At 37.9% G+C, this 26,512-nt stretch overlaps 3 protein-coding genes across 4 annotated transcripts; 1 reads left to right on the top strand and 2 right to left on the bottom strand.

Moving 5' to 3' along the window:
- Positions 1-4,623: 4,623 nt before the first annotated feature.
- zgc:56699 (uncharacterized protein LOC405758 homolog) lies at positions 4,624-7,721 on the bottom strand. Of its 2 annotated transcripts, none has more exons than XM_018677796.2 (7): positions 7,624-7,721; positions 6,749-6,876; positions 6,502-6,608; positions 5,503-5,629; positions 5,319-5,402; positions 5,146-5,203; positions 4,624-5,052 (listed from the first exon to the last, which is right to left on the bottom strand). In XM_018677796.2, exons 2-7 carry the CDS (start codon positions 6,834-6,836, stop codon positions 4,971-4,973), a joined length of 546 nt encoding a protein of 181 aa, XP_018533312.1. In that variant the 5' UTR covers positions 6,837-6,876; positions 7,624-7,721; the 3' UTR covers positions 4,624-4,970. The 2 variants fall into 2 exon arrangements, with proteins under 2 accessions (XP_018533312.1, XP_018533241.1); XM_018677725.1 differs by having other exon boundaries at positions 7,615-7,711.
- Positions 7,722-8,091: 370 nt separating this feature from the next.
- Positions 8,092-14,914, top strand: letmd1 (LETM1 domain containing 1). The gene is given in 10 exon segments (XM_018677493.2): positions 8,092-8,257; positions 9,446-9,600; positions 9,741-9,856; positions 10,640-10,722; positions 10,965-11,121; positions 11,123-11,152; positions 12,113-12,214; positions 12,327-12,479; positions 12,599-12,695; positions 13,434-14,914. Coding segments are annotated over 10 exon segments (1,089 nt in total). The 5' UTR covers positions 8,092-8,141; the 3' UTR covers positions 13,514-14,914.
- A 45-nt stretch (positions 14,915-14,959) lies between these two features.
- On the bottom strand, positions 14,960-24,352 carry cd63 (CD63 molecule). The gene is made up of 8 exons (XM_018677601.2): positions 24,189-24,352; positions 23,247-23,332; positions 18,501-18,689; positions 18,259-18,333; positions 18,074-18,172; positions 17,705-17,848; positions 16,085-16,168; positions 14,960-15,409 (listed from the first exon to the last, which is right to left on the bottom strand). The coding sequence occupies exons 2-8, from the start codon at positions 23,310-23,312 to the stop codon at positions 15,344-15,346; spliced, it is 723 nt and encodes a 240-aa protein (XP_018533117.1). The 5' UTR covers positions 23,313-23,332; positions 24,189-24,352; the 3' UTR covers positions 14,960-15,343.
- Positions 24,353-26,512: the final 2,160 nt, after the last annotated feature.

Below are 26,512 nucleotides of genomic sequence, written 5' to 3'. Positions count from 1 at the left end.
CTGTAATGTACACTGTGGTGTCGGCCTGGATGTGGTTCCACCAATATGCATCAGTGTCACCAAGACAAATACCTGCAGATTTATTGCACTTGGCCTGTGAGTGATTCCGATCTGATCCTGTGTCATATCAAACACTGAGAATAGACTGAATTTAGAAGTAACATACAGCTAAATTATCTGTAGCAGCAACCAGCTGGTCTTATGCTTCTCTTGAGTTACAGATTCTGAAATTCTCTGTCTGGTGTTATAATGTAACTTAATATTCCAGTTGGAGGACTTCATAACCTTTCAAATGTAGAACTTATGCAACAAGAGCAATTGGATAAAGTCAGCATCACTCTGATTACAGAACCTATGTGGGTGATGTTACACTGATAACGATAGCGCAGATAAGACAGTCCTCTCATGATCTAGAAAACCTGCCGCAGTGGAAACTGGGGAAAGCGAGAGGAACTTGAATGCAGCGTGCTTGAGCTGGAGTCTGAAATGCCAGTGATAATAGAGGATCACAAGCTTCAGACAGAGTTACAGGATTAGGGGCCAGCTCCAGAGCACAAACTGTCCACCACACATTGTGCAGGCCTCTTATGTCTGTGAGAACATGAGAATGTCACAATTATAAAAACAAGACCGACAGAGGGGCTTTGGTTTCACTTGCAGACGACAAGCCCAGGGATGCGTGCCTGAAACTTGTTTGCAGTGTCCAGCATGAAGAGTTTCATAAGGGTCACATCTCAATGAGACCAGCAGAGTCACATAAACTCTTTGCTGTGTGACAAGTGAACCAGAATCTTAAGAGTGTCCTGAGAAATTTGCCAAATCAGAAGCAGGCAACTGAATTTTAACTTAAATATAATTTCATGCCATAAGGTGAGGCTGGAGACTAAGTTGGCTATGAACTTTCACATGACCAACTGGGATCAAATGCATCTTTAGAGATGTCAATTTATACTGCTTATGATACTGCTGAATATTCTCATTACAAGGATCCTTAGAAACCAATTAAAAGAGGTCAAACAAGCTTAAAGGTATTGTAGTGCTTAGTTTTTGAGGGTAAAAACGTAAATCAAAGTGCTGTACAATAACAACTTTGATCTCCTGATGGCACTAGACGGAAAGTCAGGGAATCACCAAAGTCAATATGATTAATTCTCTGGAAACCATGACTGTCTGTACCAATTTTCATGTCAATCCATCCTCTATTAGTTGAGATATTTCAGTCTCAAGTAGCAGACCAACTGACAAACTAGCACTGCTATCCATTGCACTGCGCTAGCATGGCTAAAAAGTTTAGTATTATTATTAAACTAGAACCGGTACTTTATTTGAGTATTTCCATTTTATTTTACTTTATACTCCACTTCATTTTAGAGGCAAATATTGTACCTTTTCCCAAATACATTTATTTAACAGCTATACTTAAGATTTTTATCCTCATAAATCAAAGTACTAGACAGTAACAATTTTGATCTGCTGGTGGTGCTAGAGGAAAACTCAGAGGATCACCAAAGTCAGTAAGATTCATCCTCTCGAAACAATGAATGTCTGTACCAATTTTCATGCCAATCCACCCAAGAGTTGTTGAGATACATCAGTCTGAACCAAAGTGGTCGACCATAGAACCGCTGTGATGTGATTGCAAGATTTGTCATAAAAAACACAGATATGAAGTGAAACTTTGAACCAACGTAGACAAATGAATCAGTGTCTTATAGGTCAACGCCACCTCAACTATACCATATTTAGAAAAGTATTTCAGTCCATGGAGAAGGACAGAAGTTGGCCTTGTGGCTGACACTGCCAGTTCTGGCAAGTTGTTTTCTTTGCCCATGTCTTGTACCGGACACTCAGTCTGGTGCAGGATGTACCAGGGCTATTTGGTTTCATTTTATGCTGCTGGTTGTCAGGAGCGTAAATATGGATTTGGCATTAGATTGCTAGCCAAACTGGGGAAAAGGGTTTCAATCAATGATGTTTTATAACTGATCAATAGCAACAAGAAGATGATTTTTGAGGAAAATTATCTGGTCTAGCATCTTAGTCGAAAAATACAGCATATTCCACTGAATAAACTCACCACCCTCACTTGAGATGAGACTATTTGACTTTTGATAACGAAGTGGAAAGTGACTTTGGGGCACTGGTACTTTGCTTGAATAATTAGATTTTATGCTGTTTCATACTTCTACTCCACTGCATTTTAGAGGCAAATATCGTACTTTTTTTTACCCTTTTATATTTATGTAGTAGCTGTATTTAAGATTTTCCTATAAAACATATGATCAGTTTATAAAATAATGCATGGTTTTGGATTAAAATACCCAAAAGTATATAGTGTAGTTTAGTTTAGTTTTTTGTTTTTTTAGAATTGAAGTACCTCTTACATATTACTGTATCAATAATAATGATCCAATAATGTAAGAATCAATCTTAAATTCATACACTATTCATAATGTGTACTTTTAATACTGTAAATACATCTGATTGCTAATACTTCTGTACTTCAGTTGAATTTTGAATGCAAGACTTCCAGTGTTCTTAGTGTGGCATTTCAAGTTTTATTATCATCTTCTATTTCATTTCAGTCACGTAAATCTTTTTTAATGTGCTTGTGTTTCTTTTATATCTCTTCTTGCTGCATTTCATGTAAATCACTTCAAAATGTTTTGTAGTTTAAAGGTATTTTTCCACTTTTTCCACCACTGGACATAGCAAAACATAAAATACCTCCCTGTCATGTGCTTAAAAAAATTTGATTTATGTGTGGTTAGAGACAAACAGACTGAACACTGGATACTAAAACATTTCTGACCATTTTTCCAGGTCAAGTTAAATCATATTTCAAAAATGTTCAGGAAACATCAGAGTCCATCCACAGTATTTAGAAATCTGAGAACCTCTGAGGAGCTATTTATGTCACTGGCTCAACGCTGTGTTTCTTTTGGGTTTTTTTAAAATCCTCGATCACAGTCTGAGTCATGTTCAATTGGCAGCATCAGATCCCACTATCAGTTTCTTGAACAGACTTTGATATGACTTGGAGCTGTGAGCTCTGCTGGGCAGCAATTAACACTGACTAGGGTTTTAAAGGAGATGATATGACATTTAAGCTGAGTCAGTGATAAGTTTACCAGATCAACACTAAGACAAGTTTCTCCATGTCACTCAGTAAACACTATATACAGTAGGTAGTAACAGATACACAGTGCATGTATGAGGAGGCGGTGGTTCCTCGATAGATACGAGGGTAGGTATAGACTAGAGGTTCTGCACGTACTCAGTCCAGAAGAGTCATATCTCATCCTTGCAGACAGTGACAGGGCAGCACAGAGCCCCTTCTGAACACTTCCAATAATAGCCACAACTAAAATAGACAGTCATCACATGAAATCAATAATGCCACTTAGATATGACAGAGTGCGCTGGCAGGCTGCCCTCATACAGGGATTATCCTGACACTCTACACTTGGAACGCACTCCTATAGTTTTCACCTGGGGAATTCTCTCAACACAAAAAACTAATGTCAGCAGCCAAATCTTGTACTGAATGCCTAGAAGGTGCCCATAGTAAATTAATATGTCTGCTAATCAGAGGAGCCACTTGAATCAAGGAGATAATTGAATCAAAAATAATTACGTTTCAAAAGGACTGGAAAGTAGGCAGAGACAGTTATGAAGTCAGTGTTTCAGGTTTCCTCTCAGTTAAAAAATTGATGAGCAGTGCCATCCAGTGGCCATGCAATGACATAGTAGAATTCCTGAGACCCGGCCCATTCATTTATGTCCTTTATAATGGACATTTTGTTCACCTTTATCTTTCTTAAGTATTTGGAGTTACCCTTCCAAGCCAAAGATATAATCTGCTCCTTTTTTCTTGTTTTCTAAATTTAGTTCTATTTTCACACAGATATCGTCCTGTTGTCCTCTACAATGGACATGCTGTGAAATTAAAATAAAAAATATATTTAAAAAAATTTAAATTGTAAGGTGTTTTTTTTGGCCCAAACAGATAGGAAATCACAAAAAACAGAAATTGTAAGACACTTTTTTCCCTTGGTTCTCAGGAGGATATAGTAGTAGTAATATGTTTAAACAGCTGCTTCCTCCCCTGGGAAGAGCATCCTAAAGATGGACTAAACTTTTCTCTACTTTTAATTAGAAAAATGAAAATGACATTGTTATTATCTGAAGCGTATGTGCCAACAATCAGATAATATAACAGGCTTTACATTTCCATTTAAAGTACATATACCGTATCTGATAATTCAGACTTTGAATGCAGGAGTCTTACTTGTAATGGAGTATTACGTAACAGTGAATGCATTAAATTACTTTTCCTCAAGGGTACTCCTTCCACCACTGTTCATTCCCATCACAGATTATAGCCAAACTGCTCACACGTGATTAATTTCATTAACCCTTGTGTTGTCCTCTGGGTCAAAGTGACCTGGTGGCCGACAATGTGCCTTTGTGTGTGTGTGTAGTAGGATTTGTTGTTGTGCATGACATTCGTGATTCTGAAGCAGTTATCTTTTGTTTTTGAATAATAGTAAGAAGAAAAAAGTATACAGAATACGAAGGGCAACAGTAGGGTTAACCTGTTTCATAACCAACCACACAAAATGATTTCAAAAACACCTTTAATATAACAAGCACATTATTTTCAACCAGTGCCATGTGTTACTGTAGCAGGGATAAATGCAAGACAATACAGGGGGGGAAAAAAGAGGCGTTAATTGTGTACATGCCACTCAAATGTCTCCATATGCTGAATTTGGGTTATTTTATTTACCACATCATGAAACCAAAAAGAAAATCTCTGCAACCTATATCCAGTGGGGGGAATTGAGATACAGTCGTGCAAATTAAAAACAAAGTGGGCAAAGACTTTAAGAACAAATTTAAAAAAGATATTTATGCAAACACACAATAAGCCTATATGAGGCTTCTATTTGGATATACGCAAGCAATTATGACTCAAATCCCAACCATGGGAGGCTATTGGGTGCTCTAAAACTTGTACCAAGTTTGTTGGTGTGCTTCTTCTCCGGTCTGCAGCAGAGAGACGAGACAAAATAAAGAGTTAGAAAGCAAAAGACAATATGCATAAATGAGTGGTAAAAGGGATGAACAAAAAACACTTACTGTTGATTCAAAGCTGTGTTTAAACCCCACACAAACGGAGTAGCATCATCATCAGCCTCTGCAAAACAAAACACACAGTTAACAAATCATTAACTTAACATTATACAAGTTGTTTGTTTAAACTGTACAAAAACCAGTGTGTATAAATTATAAGTTGTGGTTGTTCATCATACCTTTGTCCCAATCCTCAGTCATGTTTGGGTTTACCCAGGTACTGACTGGAACCTGCCATTTACAATGTCCATTTGTGCTTCCACCTGTAAACAGAGCAGAACTCAAGTCAGAAACACTGTAAACACACATTAACTCTGAATCTAAAGAGTCTAAAAGGACAAGATGTTTCAGTGAAAATCTCACCATCCTCTGAGTACACAGATATTCTGTCCTCACAGGTCTCAGTGTGGTGTGTCAGCTCATGCTTAGGAACCAGGTGGCGAGCGTTAAAAGGGCAGGTTTTCAGCTCACTGGCCAGTTTGGGATGATTCTGTATCAGTGAGAGATGAACAGTTAAGTGAACAGTTAAACTTGCAGTCAGTCACGCTGATAGGTCTGTTAATGTAGAGGATTCTAAAGAAAGTAAAGCTTGAATTTAATGTTTTAATGCTGATTTTCTTGAGACAGAAAAAGGACTTTCTCCTTTTCTCTCTTTCTTTGACAACTTCTCACATTTTTTCCTGAACTGGATGTAACACAGGGTCTGTTACAATTTAGTTAATGAAACTACATATCTGTGATCTGCAACTGACTTTTGTTTCTCTCTCTTTTTAGACCAAAACTTGAGGCAAGATGAACCAGTCACCTGCTATTTGCAAGATCAACATTACACAGAAAACTAGAAATTTGAATATTTACAATTCCATGACAAACTGGGCAACTTCATCTGCTGAGGAAGATTTTCTGGTGCAGCTGAAAGCTCCAGAACACCTTGTGGTCAGATTGTTTTATCAACAGCTTTTTCCAAGGTTAAGAGTCAACTTTCAATCTCAACATGATAAACAGCACTGAACAACGACAGACACAGAAAATACTGCAAACATACTTTCATTATTCTTATAATTAATCCTACCATCATGAAGGTTCAGTATTTGCTCACACTGTTTTAATTCAACTTTGTGGTCACTTGAGGTGTTTCTAATATATTTGTTTGAAATTCTCAGAGGGATATGTATTGATTTTTGCTGGGTGTATCTAATAAACTAACAACTGAGTCTAAATAATGCACAAATGCCACTGTAAGACAAGTCATATTCAGTGTACCTAAATTGCACCTTAATGCAGTGTAAATCTGCATTTTTCCATACTTATTAATGCTAACATTAGCTGCAGTGATACAAATGATACAAGTGCTCAACTCACCTTCTTGCACTTGATAAGGTGGTAAGGGAAGCGGCAAGACCGGATCTGGTGGTTCTTGTCAAAAGGGCACTGCAGAAGTTTATCTGGGTCACTGTTTCCTTTTTCATCTATAAAAAAAAACACACACACACACACACACACACACACACACAGAAGAACAGACATATTTAACACCACTGATATTTACTAAAACATGTGATAACTTGAGCTTGCTGGAAATGTGGAAAGTGTGTGTCTTTAGTTTTACCAAATTCCTCTGGCAGCTGCGCTCTCTCAGCACCATTAGAAGTCCTGCATGGACCTGAGCTGGTTCCAAATCTGATGGTGGTCGACATCTCTGGGCTGGGACTTACTAAGGACACCCACACTGGTCAACTGGGAAGGTCAAAGATACAAATGAAAGGTTAGTAGGGAATACAAATGCACATACAGGATTCAAAAACTGCAGAACCATGACAACCAATCAGATCATTAGCCTGCAGGATTCTCTCCAACTCTGCAGGTAATCCAACAGGTGTTCCTCATTTTGTATTACATCAAAGTGTGTTTGCTTCCCAACAGATTTTAGTCCGGCTTTAACACAAAAATTTAAAATCAAGACAAGATCTTTTGGTCTACTTTGTAAAAGGTACAGTCTACTCATTTCTAAAGGTCTTTAAAATATGGTTTTAAAGAACGTTCATAGGAAAATAAGCCAGAAGTGATTTTGTTTTCTGCGTATTGGTAGTATTAGCCGCCTGGGAAAAACGATAAGCTAGTTTAAAGTTAGATTTGGCACCAATTTATCCGCGCCTGCAGGTCATATGTTTCCTGTAGTTAAACATCGTCGATGCCAGCGGCCTTGTTTACCTTTTGGATGACTTAATCACATTTTATACAGGTTTAACTACACTTACACTTATATTTTCAGGTTAGTCAAACACACACAACAAAAGTTGGCCCGCAGCCAGGTTTTCTAGCAAAAATGTTGGTGAGTAGCCTAGCTTATAAAACGATTATTAATATTAACTGGGAGAATGGAGCTATTTTACATATTTCTAATGCAAATACTTGAAGTTTGCGATTTTTAAAATAAGTACCACGCAGTCTGTAATAAAATATAGCGTTAATTACACTGTAAACCTTTGTTTCTTGTCCACTTCCAGCTCCCAACCAGCGAAAGATCTGCGATGAAATTATGACTCCGCCCCTCAGTTTATTCTCGCGAGAAATCACGCGACTCCCTGTTTGAGCCAATGACCGTTCTGTCATCCACCTACCACGTTCAACTTAAAATTTAAGACATTGTTATTTTATTGCCGTAACTTTTTATTTCATGTCACTTTCATAATGTCACTTTTTATTCATAAAATGTTACTTTTTAAAGTCACTATTTGTTACATGTCACATTATATTTAACATAATAACTCATAGGATCTTTTTATTTTTCGTGCCTCCCACTCTAAATTGCAATTAGATTACGTAGACTAAAATGACATGGAGCAAACTGAAGTAAGCTTGTGGTTCTTGCGGCCCCGGGAGGTTTGGGGGTCCCTGTGCAGTTGCCACCTATGCCTGTGATTACGGTAACTCGACGACTTTCGGCTTGGCTGTATACGAGCGTCATTACGGTAACTCTGAGGCGCTTCACCGTATCAAACATGGCGTTGTCCTGTTCGAGCCTGTGTAGCCGTTTGTCTTTGGTCCGACTGTGTGGCCTCAGGACAAACAGGACAACAACAGGCCTTTATTCACAATACGTATCCTGTCAGTCCAGGTATGTCTGAAACTTTTTACGGTTCACCTGCCCATGACTTGACACTTTCTTTAACCGACATCTCACCTGAACCCGCGCTAAGCTAGCTGACTGTCTCTGGATAGCAGCGCAACCGGTCTGCACGTTTGATAAGAAACATTTATTCAAATAAAGGGAGTTGATTATATACTAGTCAGGGCTTTTAGACCTAAATATATTTAAACACCAGGGCATATTTTAGTCGGTTTTAACTTGTTTACAGACATCACTATTACTGTACTCAAACCGGAAAATAATGTACCCAAAATAAAACACTTTACCCTTTTTATAACAGTCATAACACTGGTCTCATTTGAGAGATAACGCCTTAAAAACGGCCAACCAAAATGCCAGAATGAGTATGATAGACACTGAACCAAAGTCACAGGGGCACAAACGTGGTAGAAATGTCAGTTTCTTTGCCTCGCCCCTTTTTTTGGCATAAGGCCCATTGGTACATTGCTGTCCAAAGCTGTTGCAGAGATATGTGTGGATCTTAAAATGTTATGTAGAGATGTAAACAGAAGACTTAGAGTTTTCAAACAATGTATAATTTGTCACGGTTGTGTGAAAATCTCTGTCGGGGATTAATATGAACAGCTTTTTGCTCACTTCTTGCTTAAAAGCTTATTTTATCTAAATGGAAACAGACTTAACCTCCAACATATAAATATTGGATTATAAAAATTATGTTGTACACACATTTTGAGAAGAGCTGCTATTTTATAAAGACATCTACAAGGAGATTGATGGACACCTGGCAACTGCATGCTTACAAACAAACAACATAATCAGTGAAAACCTGCAGTTATCTGAGTGTCTCCCTGCCCTTCTGTCTTTTCTCAGGGAGCTGCTCACTAATAATTTAATTAAGAGAGAAGGGAAAATGAGTGTTTATTGCAACTGTGTGTACACAATGGGACCCTGTGCCTTCTCCGAGAATTTGGAGAGTTCAGCTCATGAGAAGGATAGAGAGGATCCTGTTGGCCTCCAGGATAGTATAATCAAAACTGTTGTGTGGTGTAAGAGATATGGGTGCTTCCATAATCCTCCCTGCTGTCTTTCCTGGACTAAAAATTTGAGCCATAAACCTAAGTCTTAGCTGGTAATGCCATAAACCTAATTAATGCCTGATACTCTTCTTATACTGATTTAATTTCTATTTTCCAGGTTGCCCCTGTGTAGACACTACACATCGTCCAAAGTTAGACGAGGTATCGGTCGATATGTCTCCTCAAGGCTCCAGTGGGCAAATAAAAAATATGAAACTTTCCTCAAGAGGAGATTTCCCCGCTTTTATCAGCTCTACCATACGTTTGTGGAAGGTAAACCCACTGCTCAGTCACCTCTGAGATATCCAATGCTAATATAAGCATGTATCTTTCTAAACTGTAATTGTTGTAATGTAAGTCAGTCTCCTCAAAATGATGATTTTATTATCATAAACATTACTGTAATCATCCAGGATTCAAGTTATTGTTCCAAGATGCCAAAGAAGTGAGGAGGATAAAAGCAAAGATGTACTCTGATGGAGTGAAGTTCCAGGATTTACCTTACAGAGAGATGGAGAAACTCAGACAGGTGAGTGTCTTTACTGTACTGAGCTTCATCACATGTAAACATCACTGAACTGGGTGTTTGGACCATTAGAGTAGCTAGTTCCACCTATATGCTTTGCTGATTCCAGTTTCTCAAATATAAGAATTTGACACTTTTCCTCATCATAAAGAACAAAAAAATACATTTGAAAATTTCATCTGAGGCAGTCAGAAACTGTAAAAGTAATCAGCACTATTTTTGGACATTTTATAAACAAAATGAAAAATTGAAAACAACAAGAAGATGATTATTTAATGATGAAAATAATTAATTGTAACCTTGTATATATTGATTTTATATATTTTTTTAGTGTTTATAGTTATAGTTACATGTTTAAAACAATTGATTCTGCTACTTAGCTTCATAGTTAGATCATTAATGTCTACTCAGGATAATCAGGCTGAAATTAAACATTAAAAAGAAAAAGGAGGCTGTTGAAAGTGAAAGTCTGTACTTGCTGAAATTATTTAAAAGATGCTATAAATAAAACACTGTTCTTTTAGTGACACAAGCTAACAAGCTTTATGGGAAATGACACAAGTACCTCCATTGCATATTGTGAGAGATAAACGCACTGATTGTGTTTATTATGGTTTTATTTGTTAATCATACCAAGTTGTAATAATTAATTTAAAGTGTTACTGATGTTAAAATCCAGGAGGAAGAGCAATATTTGCGTCCTGTGATTTTCTTAATTGAATGGTTTGAGGTCTGTAATGTTTATTATCTTGTAGCAGCTTCACTTACTTGACGTTTGTTTCACAGTTTCGCAGAGACATGATCAAGGCTGTCCCGCTGGTGATGATCTCTCTCCCTCCCTTTGCCAACTACCTGGTTTTTGTCTTGATGTGAGTTACAGTGAAATAACCATCTTTTCATTTCAGTCGGCATCCTTTGATTCTTATTCAGCAAAGCATTCTGATCTTATTGATACCCTTTAACACTGACGTTCAATCACTCTCTTAATAATACAGTGTCCTACATTGTATTGGATCTTCCTTCCTGTCCTGTCTCTGTTGATACATATACTCCCATCACTCCCAGTGTGTCTCTCCTCACTCTGCTGTCATCCCCACCTGTTCACCGCCAGGTACTTTTTACCCCGCCAGCTCCTGATCCCTCACTTCTGGACTCCCAGGCAGCAGGTGGAGTTTCGGGGAGTGTATAATTCGCTCAGGGCCCGGCACCACTTGCCAGTGCTCAAAGGGCTGGAGTACACGAGCCACCAGGTCAAAGACAGTCACCTACAGAGTTGCCTTCAAGGATCTGTGTGCAAAAGTAAGTGTAATATGATGAAGAAAATGCGCTAGCAGTGTCACTTTTTGTGAGTAAAATACATCAAGTAATATAGAACAAATCATATATTTTGACCCTAAATCCCTGCTATAAATTGCACTCTTCTAGTTTAGTATAATAGTTGGAAAATAGCTAATGATGGATTTACAGATAGCTCGTTCAGCTTAATCTTGATCATTCCCCTCTCCACAATGCTCAGTCCTCAGTGTAAAGACAACACTGCAGAAATCGCTCTCGATAAAGCGATGAACTGTGTGAAACTGCATTCACAAACCTGATTTGCGAGTCTTTTTACCCATGACTGGTAGCCTGGTATGCAGTTGTATGCAAAAGTTTGGGCACTAAGTCAGCACTTCTCTCCCCCCTTTGCCGAGCATGAGGGTGGAAATATTCTGCTTTGGGTTTGTGTTACAGGAAACATTTTACAGACAGAGGGAAGTATTCCACTAAGCAACACAAATTCTGGATGTAAATTTCCTGCAGTTGATCAAAAAAATAAAAGTAAAAAGTGTCTGACTTCTACAACAAGACAGTGATCCAAAGCAGACCTCGAAATCCACCGTGAACTACTTCAAGTAGAGGCTTTTGTCCCCGGACATGAACCTCACTGAAAATCTGTGGGTAGAGTTAAAACATGCTGTGTGTGCAGGACAGCTTAAAAATACCTCAGTTTAAAATGATTTGCAGGAAGAGTGGGTGAAGCTTCCTAAAACAAGAATAGAAGGACTCCTAGCTGCTACAAGTGTTTGCAGGCTGTGATATCTTAAGGGAAGTATGTACTGACTTAGTCGGGCTGTTTACTGCTGGGGTTGTATTTCTTTCTTTTAAAACAAATATTTTTGTCCGAGGTTTTTGTTACTACTGTACGTGGTAAAATGCAGGCTGAATCTGTTTCCAGGGTTGCATGGAAATGGGATGATCTGACGTTTGGTGCGTTTTCAGGTGCAAAGTGGAGTGAACCCTAAGGTGTCTGAAATCCTCGCTGTTCGAAGACTGTTTTCTGGCCCCCCTCTGGGCATAAAGAGGATGAGCGTTGATCACATGGTCAGTAAAACTCCTCCACTCTCCTTATTCACATCCACGTCAGTATTGAGTGGGCTTTGTGAACCCAAACACCACTAGACCGTCTCTTCTGTCTGTGTTCACGGTCGATCAGAGGCACATCAGCCCCCTGCTCTTCCTGACGCCTCGCCTCCCGGGTTTCTTCATCGGCCGGCGGCTGAACAGCCACGGCCTGGAGCTGCTGCAGCTGGACCGAGCCCTCAGCAAGCTGGGCCCTCACCAGCTCAGTGACGCTGAACTCAGGCAGGTCAGTCACTCTGCCATCTGTGTTTTCACCAGCCAAGTATGATTTATATGATGAACCAAGTTTATTTCTCAGTCAGATGTGTGTTGCAAATAAATACAAACTAATTTTACTCTCTCTAGGCTTGTTTCGTGCGAGGGCTCAATTCTGATTGTCTTAGCATCAACCAGTGCCGCGAGTGGTTATCCCAGTGGCTTCAGGTGTCCTCCTCATTGAAAGGTATTTCATTTCATTTTTCAACCATGTCAATTTTGTCTAACTTTAATTTACTTTCTTGCTTAGAGTTAGATGAGAAGATTGAAACCAGTCTCACTGGACTGTGTGTTAAATATGAAGCTGCAGCCATCAGCAGGTTAGCTTAGCTTAGCTTAGCTTAGCATAAAAACTGAAAACAAAAAAACAAACAAAAAAAAACAGCTAGGCTTGCTCTGTCCAAAGGTCAAAATCTGTCTACTAGCACCTCCAAAGCTCACCAATTAACACATTTATTATTTGTTCAATCTGTAAAAACTTTAGTGTACAGAGCATCTGCAGGTCCAAAAAACATTTAATTCAGTTTTCTTTAAAAAGGCTTTTGAAGGTATTTAATTCTTTAATTTACATAAATCTTCATGTTAGTTATGATGTTTTCAGTGAGCAGCATCAGACCTCACTCCTGTGACCTTATTCCATATCATCTCTACTGATTTTCCATCATACTGTCATATTTTAATTGTGAAACTGGTATTAAATTGTATTCTATATGGCATTAAAAAGGTTTTAAAAAGTCTTAAATGTGGCAGAATTGAACAGAAACACTGCTGGACAATGCCAATTTGTGGTTTGGTTGCTGAAGCCATACAACTCCTCCACTCCTCTTCTTTTCAGGAACCTGTGTATAACCTAAAGAATGTCAAACTTATCCCTTTATGTCTCACTTACATGTCTCTCTATGCCACATTTTTTATTGTTTTGCAGACTCAGAAGTGTCACTGCTCTTGCACAACATGGTATTTCTCTCTGCCAACTACCACAATGGTCTGAAATGGTCCCACTGACAGGAAGCCGGAAGCAGTCTGCTTTTGTGATTAGGTTCTCATTTGTGCACTGGGCAGCAAAACAACCCCAACAGCTGTGACATCTCCTTTTAGGCCACGGGAAAAACATTTTAAAACTGCTGTTGGCAAGATTTTTGGGTTTAAAAAGATAAAAAAAAACCCTCAAAATTCAAAGTGAAGTCTGTCATACAGAAACTGATCTCATTAATTCTTGACACTGCAGTGTTGTCCTTATTGTCAATTAAAAGTCTTGTCTTAGCTTTGAACATCTCTAATCATCTTGAGCGACTAATACGGCAGAGAAGATTCACAGTCACAGAATTTAATCTGGAAAGATATGGTGAGTGGTATTACACTCTGCTTTGTACATTAGGACAATAAGACAGCTGCATTTGGGCTTAAAAATCTTGCTTAGTGGAGTTAAACCTATCGCGGTGCACTGAACTATATTAAGTGGTGATGTTGAGGTAATGTCATGATTACCTGTTGCTGTATATCAAGCTTGTCACCACTTTAAATAGTAGACTTGTCATCTGTTTACTTCCAAGCTAACACACACATCATTACTATGCTACAAAGACAACAGGATATTGTTACGGCCTGTTAATATCTTTGCTCGAGGAATGGTACAATTCAATCATTCAGACACATTCCATTCATAAAAATACAGGTGAGATAGCTTTTATGTGAGCATGTTGAATGTTTTTACATGTTCACATCAAACATGTACTGTATTTCTTCATACCTCACTTTGTGCTCTGCTCTTTTTTTTTTTTTTAAACTGTGGATAATGCTGTTTATGGCAAAGTTGTAGATAACAGGAGCTTTTGATAGCAGTCTTGATGGAAGGAACTCGTTTTGCTAAAAAAAGGAACAAGCGGTCAACTTCAAAAAGCAGTAAATAACACGTAGGCTCCCAATTAAGACACAGATATGACTCAGCTGCAGAAACAAGATGTGTGGTGAGAAGCTGAACTTAAACCCTTCTGGGGTTACAAGTTGTATGAAAAAAAAATGTTGTGATGGCACTTTACTTTGTTGTTTACTTGATGTTTTCTTTGCTTTGGAGGCATAATGACATTGACTTACCTTGGTAAGACCAGAAGCACATGAGCACATTTCACTCTAGCTTTTTGTCTAATTCAGAGGAGGAACTACACAACCCTCGTACTGGTGTCTGGTGTTGTAAAGTGTCAAATAGGAAACGTCGTTCTTGCTTCCTGTGCCTTTCGCAAGGACTGGCACATTACATCTAAAATATGAGTTTGTTTAAGTTATATTTTGTCTATGAATCTTTTTTTTTAAATATATGATTATTTACTCAAACTTTGAATGTTGTGTTGCTGTGCCAATCTTCTACATTGTCCTGGAACTGTCTGAAATAAATACCTACATGGTGCATTTATTTTCCCCTGTTTGTATTTACACGTTCAGCAAATTCAGATGTAATTTAAAGAGACTTTAATAAAAATAGAAACTGCCAAAAACCAGCAAAAAAATAAACAATCAATGCCAAAACAGATCCAAAGTCTCTACCAGAACAAGCAAAGTAAAAGATGTTACAATTCCTCGAAACCAACAAGAACATACACTGACAATAAAACATTAACCTTTTCTACCATTTTTGCATTCCTACACATGCACAGTATCAAAGCAGAGATATTGATAACCTATGAAAATATAATTCCAAATCATTACAAGGGAAAATAAATTCTGTGCTTTATATCTGAAAGATGAACTCAGAAGATGAACGTGTTTTAAAGTTTCCAAATGAAAGCTCCCAAAGAGTTTGACCTGAACAGCCAGCTCCTATTCAGGTGTGAAGCTGAATCACATGACTTCGTAGCCGCTGCGGATGCCTCTCATCAACAAGCAGGCGAACACAATGCCCATTATCTGGAAGGAAAACGATCACACACATTGATATCAGCATTTCTAATAGTTCAAATTTTTTTGGAAACTCTTTAGGCCCCTCATTTAGTCATATATGAATGTTTCATTAATGGTTCACACACTTTAGTTGTAAGCAGATTTAAGTGTCAATTCAAAACTTCAAAGTTTGCTGACTGTGTTATTAATGTTATGAGGTTCCCTTTTGGTATCAGGTTCAAATCTGAAATATCACCGAACAGCGACCTTCTGCGTTTCGATTTGACACCAGATCCTCTGCTCGTCTGGTTGGTCAACTCTCCTACCGTCACGTAACAACACTCTGCTCTGATGCCACACGGCGCAAAGACTTTGACTTTCTAATTGTTGCGTCTAAATACTGGTGGGTAAGTTATGTAATCGTGTGTGCCTGAACCCTGGTAACCATGGCAACTCTACTGTGTCATAAACCATTTATTAAATATTTGTAAGTTGCTTATAAATGCTAAAAGGGAGACTCTGAGTCAAATATAGCACTATTTTTTACAATTGCATAAATTTAGATCAAACTCAAAAAGTAATGTTAAAATGTCATTAAAGTAACACATTTACATCACTGGGAATTTTTTTTCATCCTGTAGTATGAACTACTCTCTGGTCAGATTGTGTTTCTAAAGCATGTTGTTTATTGATGTTACATACCTGCAGGAAAGCAATAACGAGAGCTGCAACTATGACCCACTGGATGTTTTTCTTCAGTAAAGCCTCCATGGCATCATGACAACCCTGCATCAGAAAAAAAACAAAAGAAAACAGAAAAGTTAGATTCCGTCTGCTTGCTCCATTGGCTGAGCTGTTTCTTTGAAAGACATGTTGCCTCCAGGTAAAACACTGACTTTTTTTAACACTTGTGTTTTGTTTACAATATCTTACTTCTTCATTGTTTAAGCCCAAACCCATGTGTGATTTTTTGTGACCCAAAAATCAGACATGTGCCCTCATATTTAACCCCCATATGCACAAAATATAATGATGGCAATATATGGAAATTATCATAAAGCATGTTTTATTTGTTATATTGACTGTGTGTGAACAAATATTTTCCCTTTGTCTGTTAAAATGTCACCATAGCTTGGGGTCAGCTGTAACACAGAGAAGTCTAATTTACATGTACCTGTGTGAGGACTTTTAACAAGCATTTATTGTATCTGCCTTTGTGTGTCTACACGCCTGTTTGGTGCAGAGTGACATTGGAGTCATGTTTCTGGCTAATATTTACCTTCTTTCAAACTCGGGTTTGGTCTGAACTAAATACATGTCTTGAGTTTGGATTTGGTTTGGATTTTGGTTCATGTTGGATATTTTCCAGCAGCAAGTCACTAACTTTGGCTGTTTGCTGCTGAGCTGATGTTTTGTGGTTTTATCTTAACTCTTTGCTGAGCATGACCGATCGCTGCTGGGTAGACGGTTGAGGTGAGACTGACAATAAGTTAAAGGGAAATAAATAGCAAAGTAGAACTGCAGGGATGAGTCACAGTTCTGTGTGGGTTTCTCATTATGCACAAACCCCTTCAGTTTACACGAAAGCCCCGACCGATACAACTCTGCCAGGACAATGTATCAGCCTATATTAGGTTATCACAGATATACTGATACTGGTGTGTATGTTAGTACGAAAAATAAACAGTAAGACAGGAATCCAAAGAAAAGGTTAGAGGGAATATATAGATATTACAACTGTAAAATGTCCTCATTGTCCACATTGTGTTATACTTTTTGTAGTTTTATTTATTTATTCATTATGTTGGGGGACATTTTATGTGTTGGTTTCTGTTTACTGTCAAACAACATCAGCTGGCAAAACAAAGTGTAACTTTTGTTAGAGCTGTGACAAAAAACACAATCCATTTGTTTCCGAGGTTAGCGCTGGCTGAGATTATTAATCAAAAGTGCATCTTTTTCAGTATTTTTTCTCACTAGATTAATTTTTGTACAGCAAGGAGAACATGGGAGGAGCTGGGATCAGGCCACAGGCTGCAGACCTACTCCTCAGGAAGGTAACAAACTTCACTGAGTCCTGCTGTTGTGTGGAAAACTCTGTGCAGCGTAAAATCAGATAATAGTTGCCTGTGGCATGACTGGAAAATGCTGATTACTGACTGACTTTGTTGCTGTGCTGTGAACAGATCAGTTATTCTTGACTTGACTCTTGATCAAGGAGTGTTTGCTGTGCCCTTACCAGCAGTAACCACAGGTGTCGCAAAAAATCTATAAGGACCGAAATCTTGAGGATCAAAACAACGTGAGTCAGTGGGGGTTTACCTTCTGGTACACTTTGGTGGCGTCTGTCATGGTCCCAGATCCACAGTTTGTGGTGACGTTCCTGCAGCATGAGTCAGGCACTGAGTTTTTGTCAGGCTTAAAGTTCCTCCAGTCAGTGGAATTGTTAACACCGCAGCATTTCAACTGAAAGTGCAAATGAGTCAAATGACAAACATTTAATATGAATGTGCCAACTATAGGGCTGCACGTTACCAATGCACAGAGAAAGGACATAACTTGTGTCAACAGATTGTGCAAAGTAAAACCATGTCATGTCATGCAGCACCGACCAACAGGATGTAGCAGTGTTATGTGAAGGTGTTGTCAGTCTAAGTAAACAGTAAGTAGGAGAGTTTACACTGAACTCACATCCTTCTGCAGATGATCCACAGTGTCTCTGAATTCAGCTGAGCTGTTGCTGTAATTGGAAATCATTTCAGTGAGGCTATCCTGGACGACATCTGAGAGCTAAAAGGGAGACACAACATGGCAGCTGCTGTTAAACCACACCTCCTGCAGGGTCTTATATAACACACAAAAATGTGTACACTCACTTTGTTTCTGAAGACGTATGCAGCGATTGCTGCTGCAATCTCAATAATGATGATCAGTGTGAGAAGGACGGCAAACTGTAGGAAGGAGAGAAAAGAAACATACTTAAATACTTCTCCAAGCTACATTATACATGTTCCACACACGTGTTATTCATTAACTTGTACTCGAGATTCCACAGAGCAAAGTTAATTCAGCTTGTTTGTTGTTTTATGATTAACAGATACCGAGCTACATCAATTACCGTTGTGACCATGCAGTAGTTCTCTTTCCAGGCTCCACAGCAGCCAAAGAAGGCGATGAAGAAAATCACCACACCGACAACAATGAGGACGATGGGACCTCCTGAGGCTGTCACATCACGGATCATGAAGGTCTTGTGCAGAGCCATCTGAACCAGGATTCCCACCACGATCAACGCTAGACCGCATATCTGCACAAAAAGTAAAAGATTATGGTCAAGTTTGGAAAATTTCAAATACAAACATGTATTCTACAAGACAGGCCATTGTAAGTTATATTTTACTGGAAATACCTAATTATGACATTGACAGGCATTCTAGATTCAGGTGGCTTAAATTCCAAAGGGAAATTTACTTGAAAAAACTGATATTTTTTTCTCCCAGGTTGAAAACTTATAATAAAACATTTATATGAGTCTACAGCCACACTGGTGGCTCTGTGAGGCTGTAATAAGTTAAATGTTAATAGTCTAGTATGTCAACATACTGACATTTGCTTCCTGGCAACAAATTAGGCTGATAAAACCTCATTAGTTGGTTGTAAACTGAAGTATTGCATAAATTGCAAATTGGACCTGATGGTGGCGCTATATGACAAGTCAGGGGCACAGTAGGATACATTGGCGGAATTTTAACATCTAAATACAAAATTTCATGACAATCCATCAAATAACTTTGGTGGATTGAAAGATTGGCATTGCCATGCTGCAGGCAGGGCTAAATAGTAAAACTACGCTACACAACTTAAAACATCTGATGGAAATTTTAAATATGGGAATTCAAACCACATGAATCCAGGTGTATGGCTGCCAATGTTGAATATTTCGATATACGAAAGCAAGATAAATTCCAACAGACAAATCTCAAAGTATATCCATTCTTTTTCCCTGCAGCTGAACATGTTTCTTGCCAGGAGAAGGTGGTGGTGATGGTTGCTTGCCAAGAGCTTAGAATATGGCCTCTGAACAACGCTAGATCTTCATGAGGGTCTGGACGCTACAGTGAGTCACTATCGGTAAGTGATAAGACAGGCCAACTGGGCTGGGGCTAGCTGGTTAGCATGCTAATTTCAATAGAAGAAAAGAAGTGATAGAACTAGAAGTAAATTATTGTCGTTGCTTTCCACAGCTGGAGACAGCTCTTGGTGAATAAAGGAATGTTTGATGCTGAACCCCCAGCGTTTCTTCTAGACTGGTAAGCAGCTAGCTGTTAATGCTAACACTTGCTAAGTTTCAATAGCAATGTGTGTATTCAGTCAGGATTAAATTTACCATTTAGATATTCACTTGCTTATTAGACTCAAACCCTTCTTTGCTCCTACTTGACCACCAGACTTAAACCAAATGAGTAAGCACCAATGATTAACAGATGGACGGAAGTTGCAACAGCCTTTTGTTCCTGAATGCAGATGTAAAATGATCAGATGATAAATTGTGAGGTTCATGTGTCAATGGTCTGGGTGGAGTTACAGAGCAGTTCTCAAAAATAGGTCTTTCACAAACACTGTTTGGGTGAAGTGTTTGACCTTGGTCTTATGGGATCAACTAGCTCTAAAGCAAATATTACAGAGGACTGGATCCTTTACCAGACCCTTTTCTTTGACTGCTTTATCAAACAGAGAGTGGGTCAGTCCAATCAGACACTGTGGTGGGCTTCGATCTGAGGTCAGAGAGCTGAAATAATTAACTGATGCGCTGATTGACAGAGGAATGTTGTGCTAATATCTTGATATTGTCAAGCAAAAAAGCCATTTCCCTGTTCCCACTTCCTTAGTCTGAAGACATTCTTTATTTTTGGCATTACATGATGGTAAAATATGGTAAATGTCTTAACGTTCTAAAAAAAGTGGTTTGGTGTTTTTTTTTTTTTTGTTGTTGTTGCTTTTTTCTGATACACTATAGGACACTATAGGAAGTCATTAAAGAAGTTACTTAACAAAAATCTGACTGCAGCAGGAACACTAAACATCTTTAAATTCTTCTTTAGGTGAACAATTCCCCTCATCACAACAGGATGAGCTGCATGAAATTAATTACGTCTGTTCACAAGAATTCAACATTTCTTTAACATTGCCATAGATTAGTACTAATATGTCTGTTAAGGCAGATGTCTTTATGATACATCCATGACCATGTGTGGATAAGCACATCATTGGTCAGGTGATGGATGAAGACAGAACAGATGGGTGGAAAAAACTGACCACGAGGCAACAAGCACTTGTGACTTCACTACAGTGTTGTAATGAGCTGCAACAACTAATATTTATTTTAATGTAGTTTCTCAGTGCCATATAAGTTAAGTTATAAATGCTGCTGTGTGCTGTTAATCTTTATTATTTATCATACTATAAATGTCACCCAGTGAAAACAAACACGCTCTGTCATGAAGCAGAGCAGGACAGAGACATCAGTTCATCTTTAGGTTATTATAGCAGATTAAGTGATAAGTCAGCTGTATTACTTCTGTATCTGACTCAGCTCTCTATAGCAGTTTTCTTTTAATTTGTTACAAAGCAGTATACTGTAGCCAAGTCACTGTAAACTGAAAGTGAACTTCACTGTTAAGTAGAAACCTCGGAAACAACTGCTCCGAGCCAAACTGGCCTTGCTACTCTTCAGTGTTTTCAATTTAATAAAAATTCAAATTAAAAACTGATAGAAATACTTGTGATAAAAACCTACACATTTACAGTAGAGGTAAGTTGACTTAATGTCAGATGACACATTTTCAGCCCAGTCTGTTATGTTATCCATGTTAAGCTCTGGCTGCAGCTAAGGACTTGTCCTCGTTGGCAACACCAATGTCAATATTTGAGCTTGAGTCAAATAGGCGGCTAATAGTTGAGGTAGGAAAACATAAGGGAGTGAACAGAGCAGGCAAACAGACAATCAATCCCAGAATGGAATAAAACTGAATATAATGTTACAATCAAGTGTTTATCCAGGTTACTGTTACACAGAATGGTTATACCTGAAATATTCATCACTTAATTGATGTTAAATAGTATAGTTGATAATCAGAAAATTAATGGGCAACCATTTTGTTATACAATTAGAATGGAATCTTGCATAAATGAGTGAAATTAATCTTTTACAGCTTCTCAAACGAGGTAATCTTTGAACTGTTAATCAGACAAAACAAGACATTTTACTTGGGAAACTGTAATTGTAATTTTTTGTCACAGTTTTCTGACATTTTATAGACTAATCTAATCAAAATAATGTATTAATCAATACTTAACCCCCCATGTAGCATTTATAACATGATATGCAGTATATTAACACTTAATACATGGTTTTAACACATTATAATGTGTTGATTATAGTAAGCAGGTACAAAAACATGATTATGTATTTATTAATGTTCAGTATTTGTCAACAATTATAACTTCTCCTATGAGGACATATTTATAAAAACAACAACTTTCTTTACAATATCATTATTCATTATCTGCTCATACACCAGCATCCACTTACGGATGAGTTGTAGTTGTTGACAGATATGTCAATAAACACTTAAATCTGCTTACAACTACATGACAGTGTGTTATAAACATATTCATCTAATCTATGCCCCCCTGTTTAAGATGTATAGACAGTGTGTAATAATTTAATAAATGCTTTATCACACACTATAATGTACTTGAAAGCAGATGTAAATAAGTGTACTTGTCAATACTTGTGGCCTCTCATCAGTGAATGCTAGTATAAATATAATAAAACACAGTAGTAATCATAGAAAACATCTTCATAGGAGAAGTTAGAATTACTAACAAATACTGTACATTAATCAACACTTAGAATGTTCTTGTATTTACGTACAGCTACATTATAGTGTATTAAATGTTTATATACTGCTTAAAGTTAAAGGTTAAAGTAAAGTGATACCATCAATAATCAAAGTAATTATGACTTGCTGCTATAACAATGTGCACTGTAAAGGCAGAGTAAATATAGCTTTGTCATTCTGTATTTCCTCTTGTGTGTGAAATGATTATCTGATTTTTACAGTGCTGCAGTTCACTGCGCAAACATTAATGTTTAAGGTCATAAGTGGCATTGTCTCAGTAACGGATGGAGGAAAAAAAGGAAAACACGTTTATCTGGATGAGTCACATGATAACGTTACAGTCTGAAATCTGGTCATAAGATTCACATTCCATTATCACATCCTCTCTCTCTTTAAAAGCCCTTAAACACACCATGGAGGAACTGCAAACAGGTTACAACCAGGAAACGTAAAGTTTAGTCCAGGATATTTGCGATGGATGCCTTCGTGGTCAAGTTCTCCCATGCATTCATTAACATGATATTAAACAAACATGTGAGTCAGTCTGCGAGGTCTTCAGGAAGAGTAAATCAAGTGGGAATGTCACAGGATGTGTGGATGTGTGTGCGTGGTCATCAGCTGATTTAACAGATGATTACATGCTGTAACTTAATGTTAAAGTAGGGTAACAAGCCCACAGTTTATGCTCAAAGTCACAGGGTTGGCAGAAAATGTCACAAAACTGGTCCTGCAGTGAAAATACTTCCGACTGTACTAAAAAGATAAACTGATTTATCCTGATAAGACTAATCATGCTTGGGGGTTTTTTGGTGTTTGCTCCCTCATTTGCTTTCATTTTGGCAACCACAAGCTCCCTTCACTTCCCAGCTTCACTTTACACTCAGTCTAATTGGCACCACAACTCCGTCACTATCCTTTTCAGCAGTAAACATTTTAAGAAGTGGTTGGCAGCCACTCACCCAGAAGATGAAGTTGAAAAAGAAAAGCAGGAACTTCACACATTTCATTCCCCCCTCTACACCCATGGCTGATGAGGATCAATTTCCTGGAAGAGAAAAACAAAAACAAAAACAAAAAGCAGACAAACTTGTGTTACACTTAACTAACCAAGGCAGGAATACTGTACATGAACATTACATCAGCTGTAATATGAGCAGCAGTGGAAGATCTGAGTCATTTTCAGAGGCAAAGTGACTGATACAAACTTAAAGCTATACAAGGCCTTGAATCATGAGGACAGCTGTGACAAAACGCACTTCTCTTTTCTCTGTTACATACAATCAGAGGTCCACAACTCTGCCACTGTTTGACCTAATTTATTTTACGGCCCTGGCCATAACTCACGTCCATAAACTCACTTTAAGACTAATCGAGTGACTTTGCATTACCAGTAAACAGGGTATTACAAGGGGAAGGGCTATACTTCACATGCTCCAAACAAGGGCAGGTCAAAGTGTTAAAATAAAATGTAAGTACGGGCCTTTAAAAGACATTATATGGGCCACAAAGTGCGACGGTTTTTAGGAAGAAACAGAGCGCGTCAGTCCGGCGCTACGGTCCGGCCCTGCCCCGGACCGTTAATCACCGCTGGGTTAGCAACAATACCAGCTTTGTCACAAGCCAAAATTACATCAACTAGAGCTACTTTACCTAATTAAATCTGTGTTAGTTTTATGACTGGTTTAAGTCTTAGATAAACACAAAGAGAGCTAGGGAGTTTTAGCTTCTTCCACGACTGTCGAAAACATCTTTTTTGTTTTTTGTTGACCACTTTGTTCGTTAAGAAATGCGTCGTAGTTAACCGTTAGACGCCGCGCTCCAAAACAGGTTAACGGACGGAGAAGAATAATCACCAAAAACGCAAAAAAGTTCGCCATTTCGGCAGGTTTTTTTAAGCTCACCTTAGAGGAGAAGTATTTTAGATCCTTTCGGTGAGTGGCGAAGACAGCGATGTGTAGAAATTGTCGACTAACTTGTACTTGTAGTCCCTCCCTCGGCTCTTCGGTCCCCACCTCCTACCTCATCGAAGTTTTCAGTTATTGACCTGAAGTTTTTTTTGCTGCCTTCACGGTCTCCTTGTTAAACATACACTCTCTCGCCGCTCGGCAAGTGCTGTTACGTTTTGTTGTTGTTGTTGTTGTTGTCTAGTTATTGATTACCCATATAAATATCTCTTTTCAGTTGATTAGATATTTTAATCGACCCCCTGTTCAAAAATGTGCTGTGAGTCCCAACTTCCTGAATACAAGGCCTGCCATCTCCAACTTCCCTTAACTACACCTTCTGTACTGAAACAGTACCTAATATGTCTTTATATGTTTATAATTTGATCAAACATAACTTTATTTGGGAATATATTCCACGTTAGCGCAATATAAACTAAAATATAGGTTTTAAAACTAGATTTTGACACACAGGGCCATACAATTAGCTAATAATGCAATACTGATATTGGTTGAGTAGTATTTAGGTCTCGTTTGTAAATAAGATCCTAATCTCAATGTGACCTCCTGATTAAATAAAGTATAAATAAATAGCTTAACACAATTATAAGTAATAATACTTCCAATCCAGTGGAGATGGATGAACCTGTGGCTTCTGGGCAGTTACCCTGATAGTAATCCAGCCTGGAGCCTCCATTACATTTAAAATTAGATTTGCTTTTGGTCAGGCATCATCTCAATATAAAAATACAAATAATAAAAGTAAGGTTTTGTTGGCTGCTATTCAAAGGGCAGACAGAACACAGTACCTCTCTTCAGTGACACAATGAAGAGGAGGAGACAGACATGGAGATCTAAAATGAATGTAACGTAAACAAGACTGTACTAACTAGGAATTTTGAGCTGTGTAAAGAGCCAGCACTGCCAGTAACACTGCACATGTCGTTTCAGTTAATACCATGGCATGTTTTCATTATATAATTGATTAATGCACTTTAACTTGACAGGTTGTAACAATGAAATATACAACATGTGATATATAAATCAGCCACATTATCTCATATCCCAAAATGGAACAATTATCAATGGTGATTCAAATTCCATTACACAAAGGACATGAAACATTGTGTCAAAGGTTTTCCTGTCAGAAACCCCTACCCTCAAACATTTCCTCTTTCACTCACTGAGCAACATCCTCAGACTGCTGAATAACCATCTCCTTGAGCAACATTTTTGAGCGATTTCAAATGATCCTGTGACCACTCAGTTTTCTGTTGAAATGCTGGAACCACTTTGATCATAAAAAATTAACATTGTGCTTTACTTTTAAGATAAGAAGTACTTTGGACTAAATGAGCATCACATGTGTCCAGATGTATGTTGTGGCCATAGATGGTTGGATGATTGGTGTGTGAAACTGTACAAAGTGAAGTGAAGTTGTTGCTCAGTGTTATGGTCATGCGGTGCAAGTCACAAGTCTTTGTGAATGCTATGGCAGAATTCAGTAATTTAAGGGTCATTTGTATGGTATAAACACTTTGTTCCATTTCTAATCAATGATCATTTAAAAGAAAAAAACAAAGTTAGAGGTTCATATTATTTAGTCTGAAAATTGTTTGTTAAAATACTCAGTGAGGACCTCAGACTAACGCTCCATGTTTTCTCACATTGCTACTGTTAAGGCGACTGACGCGGACCAAATCATTGACCTCAGCTGGTCTCACTGTAACAAGCGTATCAAAAAACAAACACCTATGTGACCCATATCCCTGAGCAGTCCATAATGGGATGATAACAACCGTTCGACCTGGTTTATTGTAAGAATTTTCACTGCATACTTCAAATCAGGCTCAGACGCTGAATGTGGTTTGAAATAAGATTTTAATTTGACTGGTTTATGCATAGATATGAGTGTTAAGTTTGGTTACTTTGACACATATCTTTAAACCTTTTATTGCCCCTAAGTTTTAATCCTCCATATCTTTATTTCATTTTATTTATTTCCTTATCTAAAAGATATTCCATGTATTTCATTAATACATAATAACTGTAATGTGAACTTTTTAAATCACGTGTTAATTATACAATCCTACAAGGGAAAATTAGAACAAAATATACATCAATAACTTGCAACAAACCAACGTAAATTACATTATTCTCAATAAAATGCTATCATGTGTTTGGACCACAACATTTGGAGATTCAGATTTTAGACAAGTTTTATTTATTTATGTAGTATAGACCTTTTTCCACAGCAGACATTTTGACTTAATAAGAACAAT

This window comes from Lates calcarifer, linkage group LG6 (assembly GCF_001640805.2).
Source record: "Lates calcarifer isolate ASB-BC8 linkage group LG6, TLL_Latcal_v3, whole genome shotgun sequence".
NCBI lineage: Eukaryota > Metazoa > Chordata > Actinopteri > Centropomidae > Lates > Lates calcarifer.
The sequence above is the reverse complement of the archived record's forward strand: the minus strand, read 5'-3'. Positions and strand labels throughout refer to the sequence as shown.

Excerpts from the sequence above, each read along its gene's own strand:
- zgc:56699 (XM_018677796.2), bottom strand. The coding sequence starts at position 6,836 with ATGTCGACCACCATCAGATTTGGAACCAGCTCAGGTCCATGCAGGACT. Across the intron at positions 5,630-6,501 it reads ACCTTATCAAGTGCAAGAAG|AATCATCCCAAACTGGCCAG; the intron begins GTGAGTTGAGCA and ends TCACTGATACAG. Across the intron at positions 5,403-5,502 it reads ATCTGTGTACTCAGAGGATG|GTGGAAGCACAAATGGACAT; the intron begins GTGAGATTTTCA and ends CTCTGTTTACAG.
- cd63 (XM_018677601.2), bottom strand. The coding sequence starts at position 23,312 with ATGGGTGTAGAGGGGGGAATGAAATGTGTGAAGTTCCTGCTTTTCTTT. Across the intron at positions 16,169-17,704 it reads CCACCAAAGTGTACCAGAAG|GGTTGTCATGATGCCATGGA; the intron begins GTAAACCCCCAC and ends TTTCTGATGCAG. Across the intron at positions 15,410-16,084 it reads TCGTTATTGCTTTCCTGCAG|ATAATGGGCATTGTGTTCGC; the intron begins GTATGTAACATC and ends TTTTCCTTCCAG.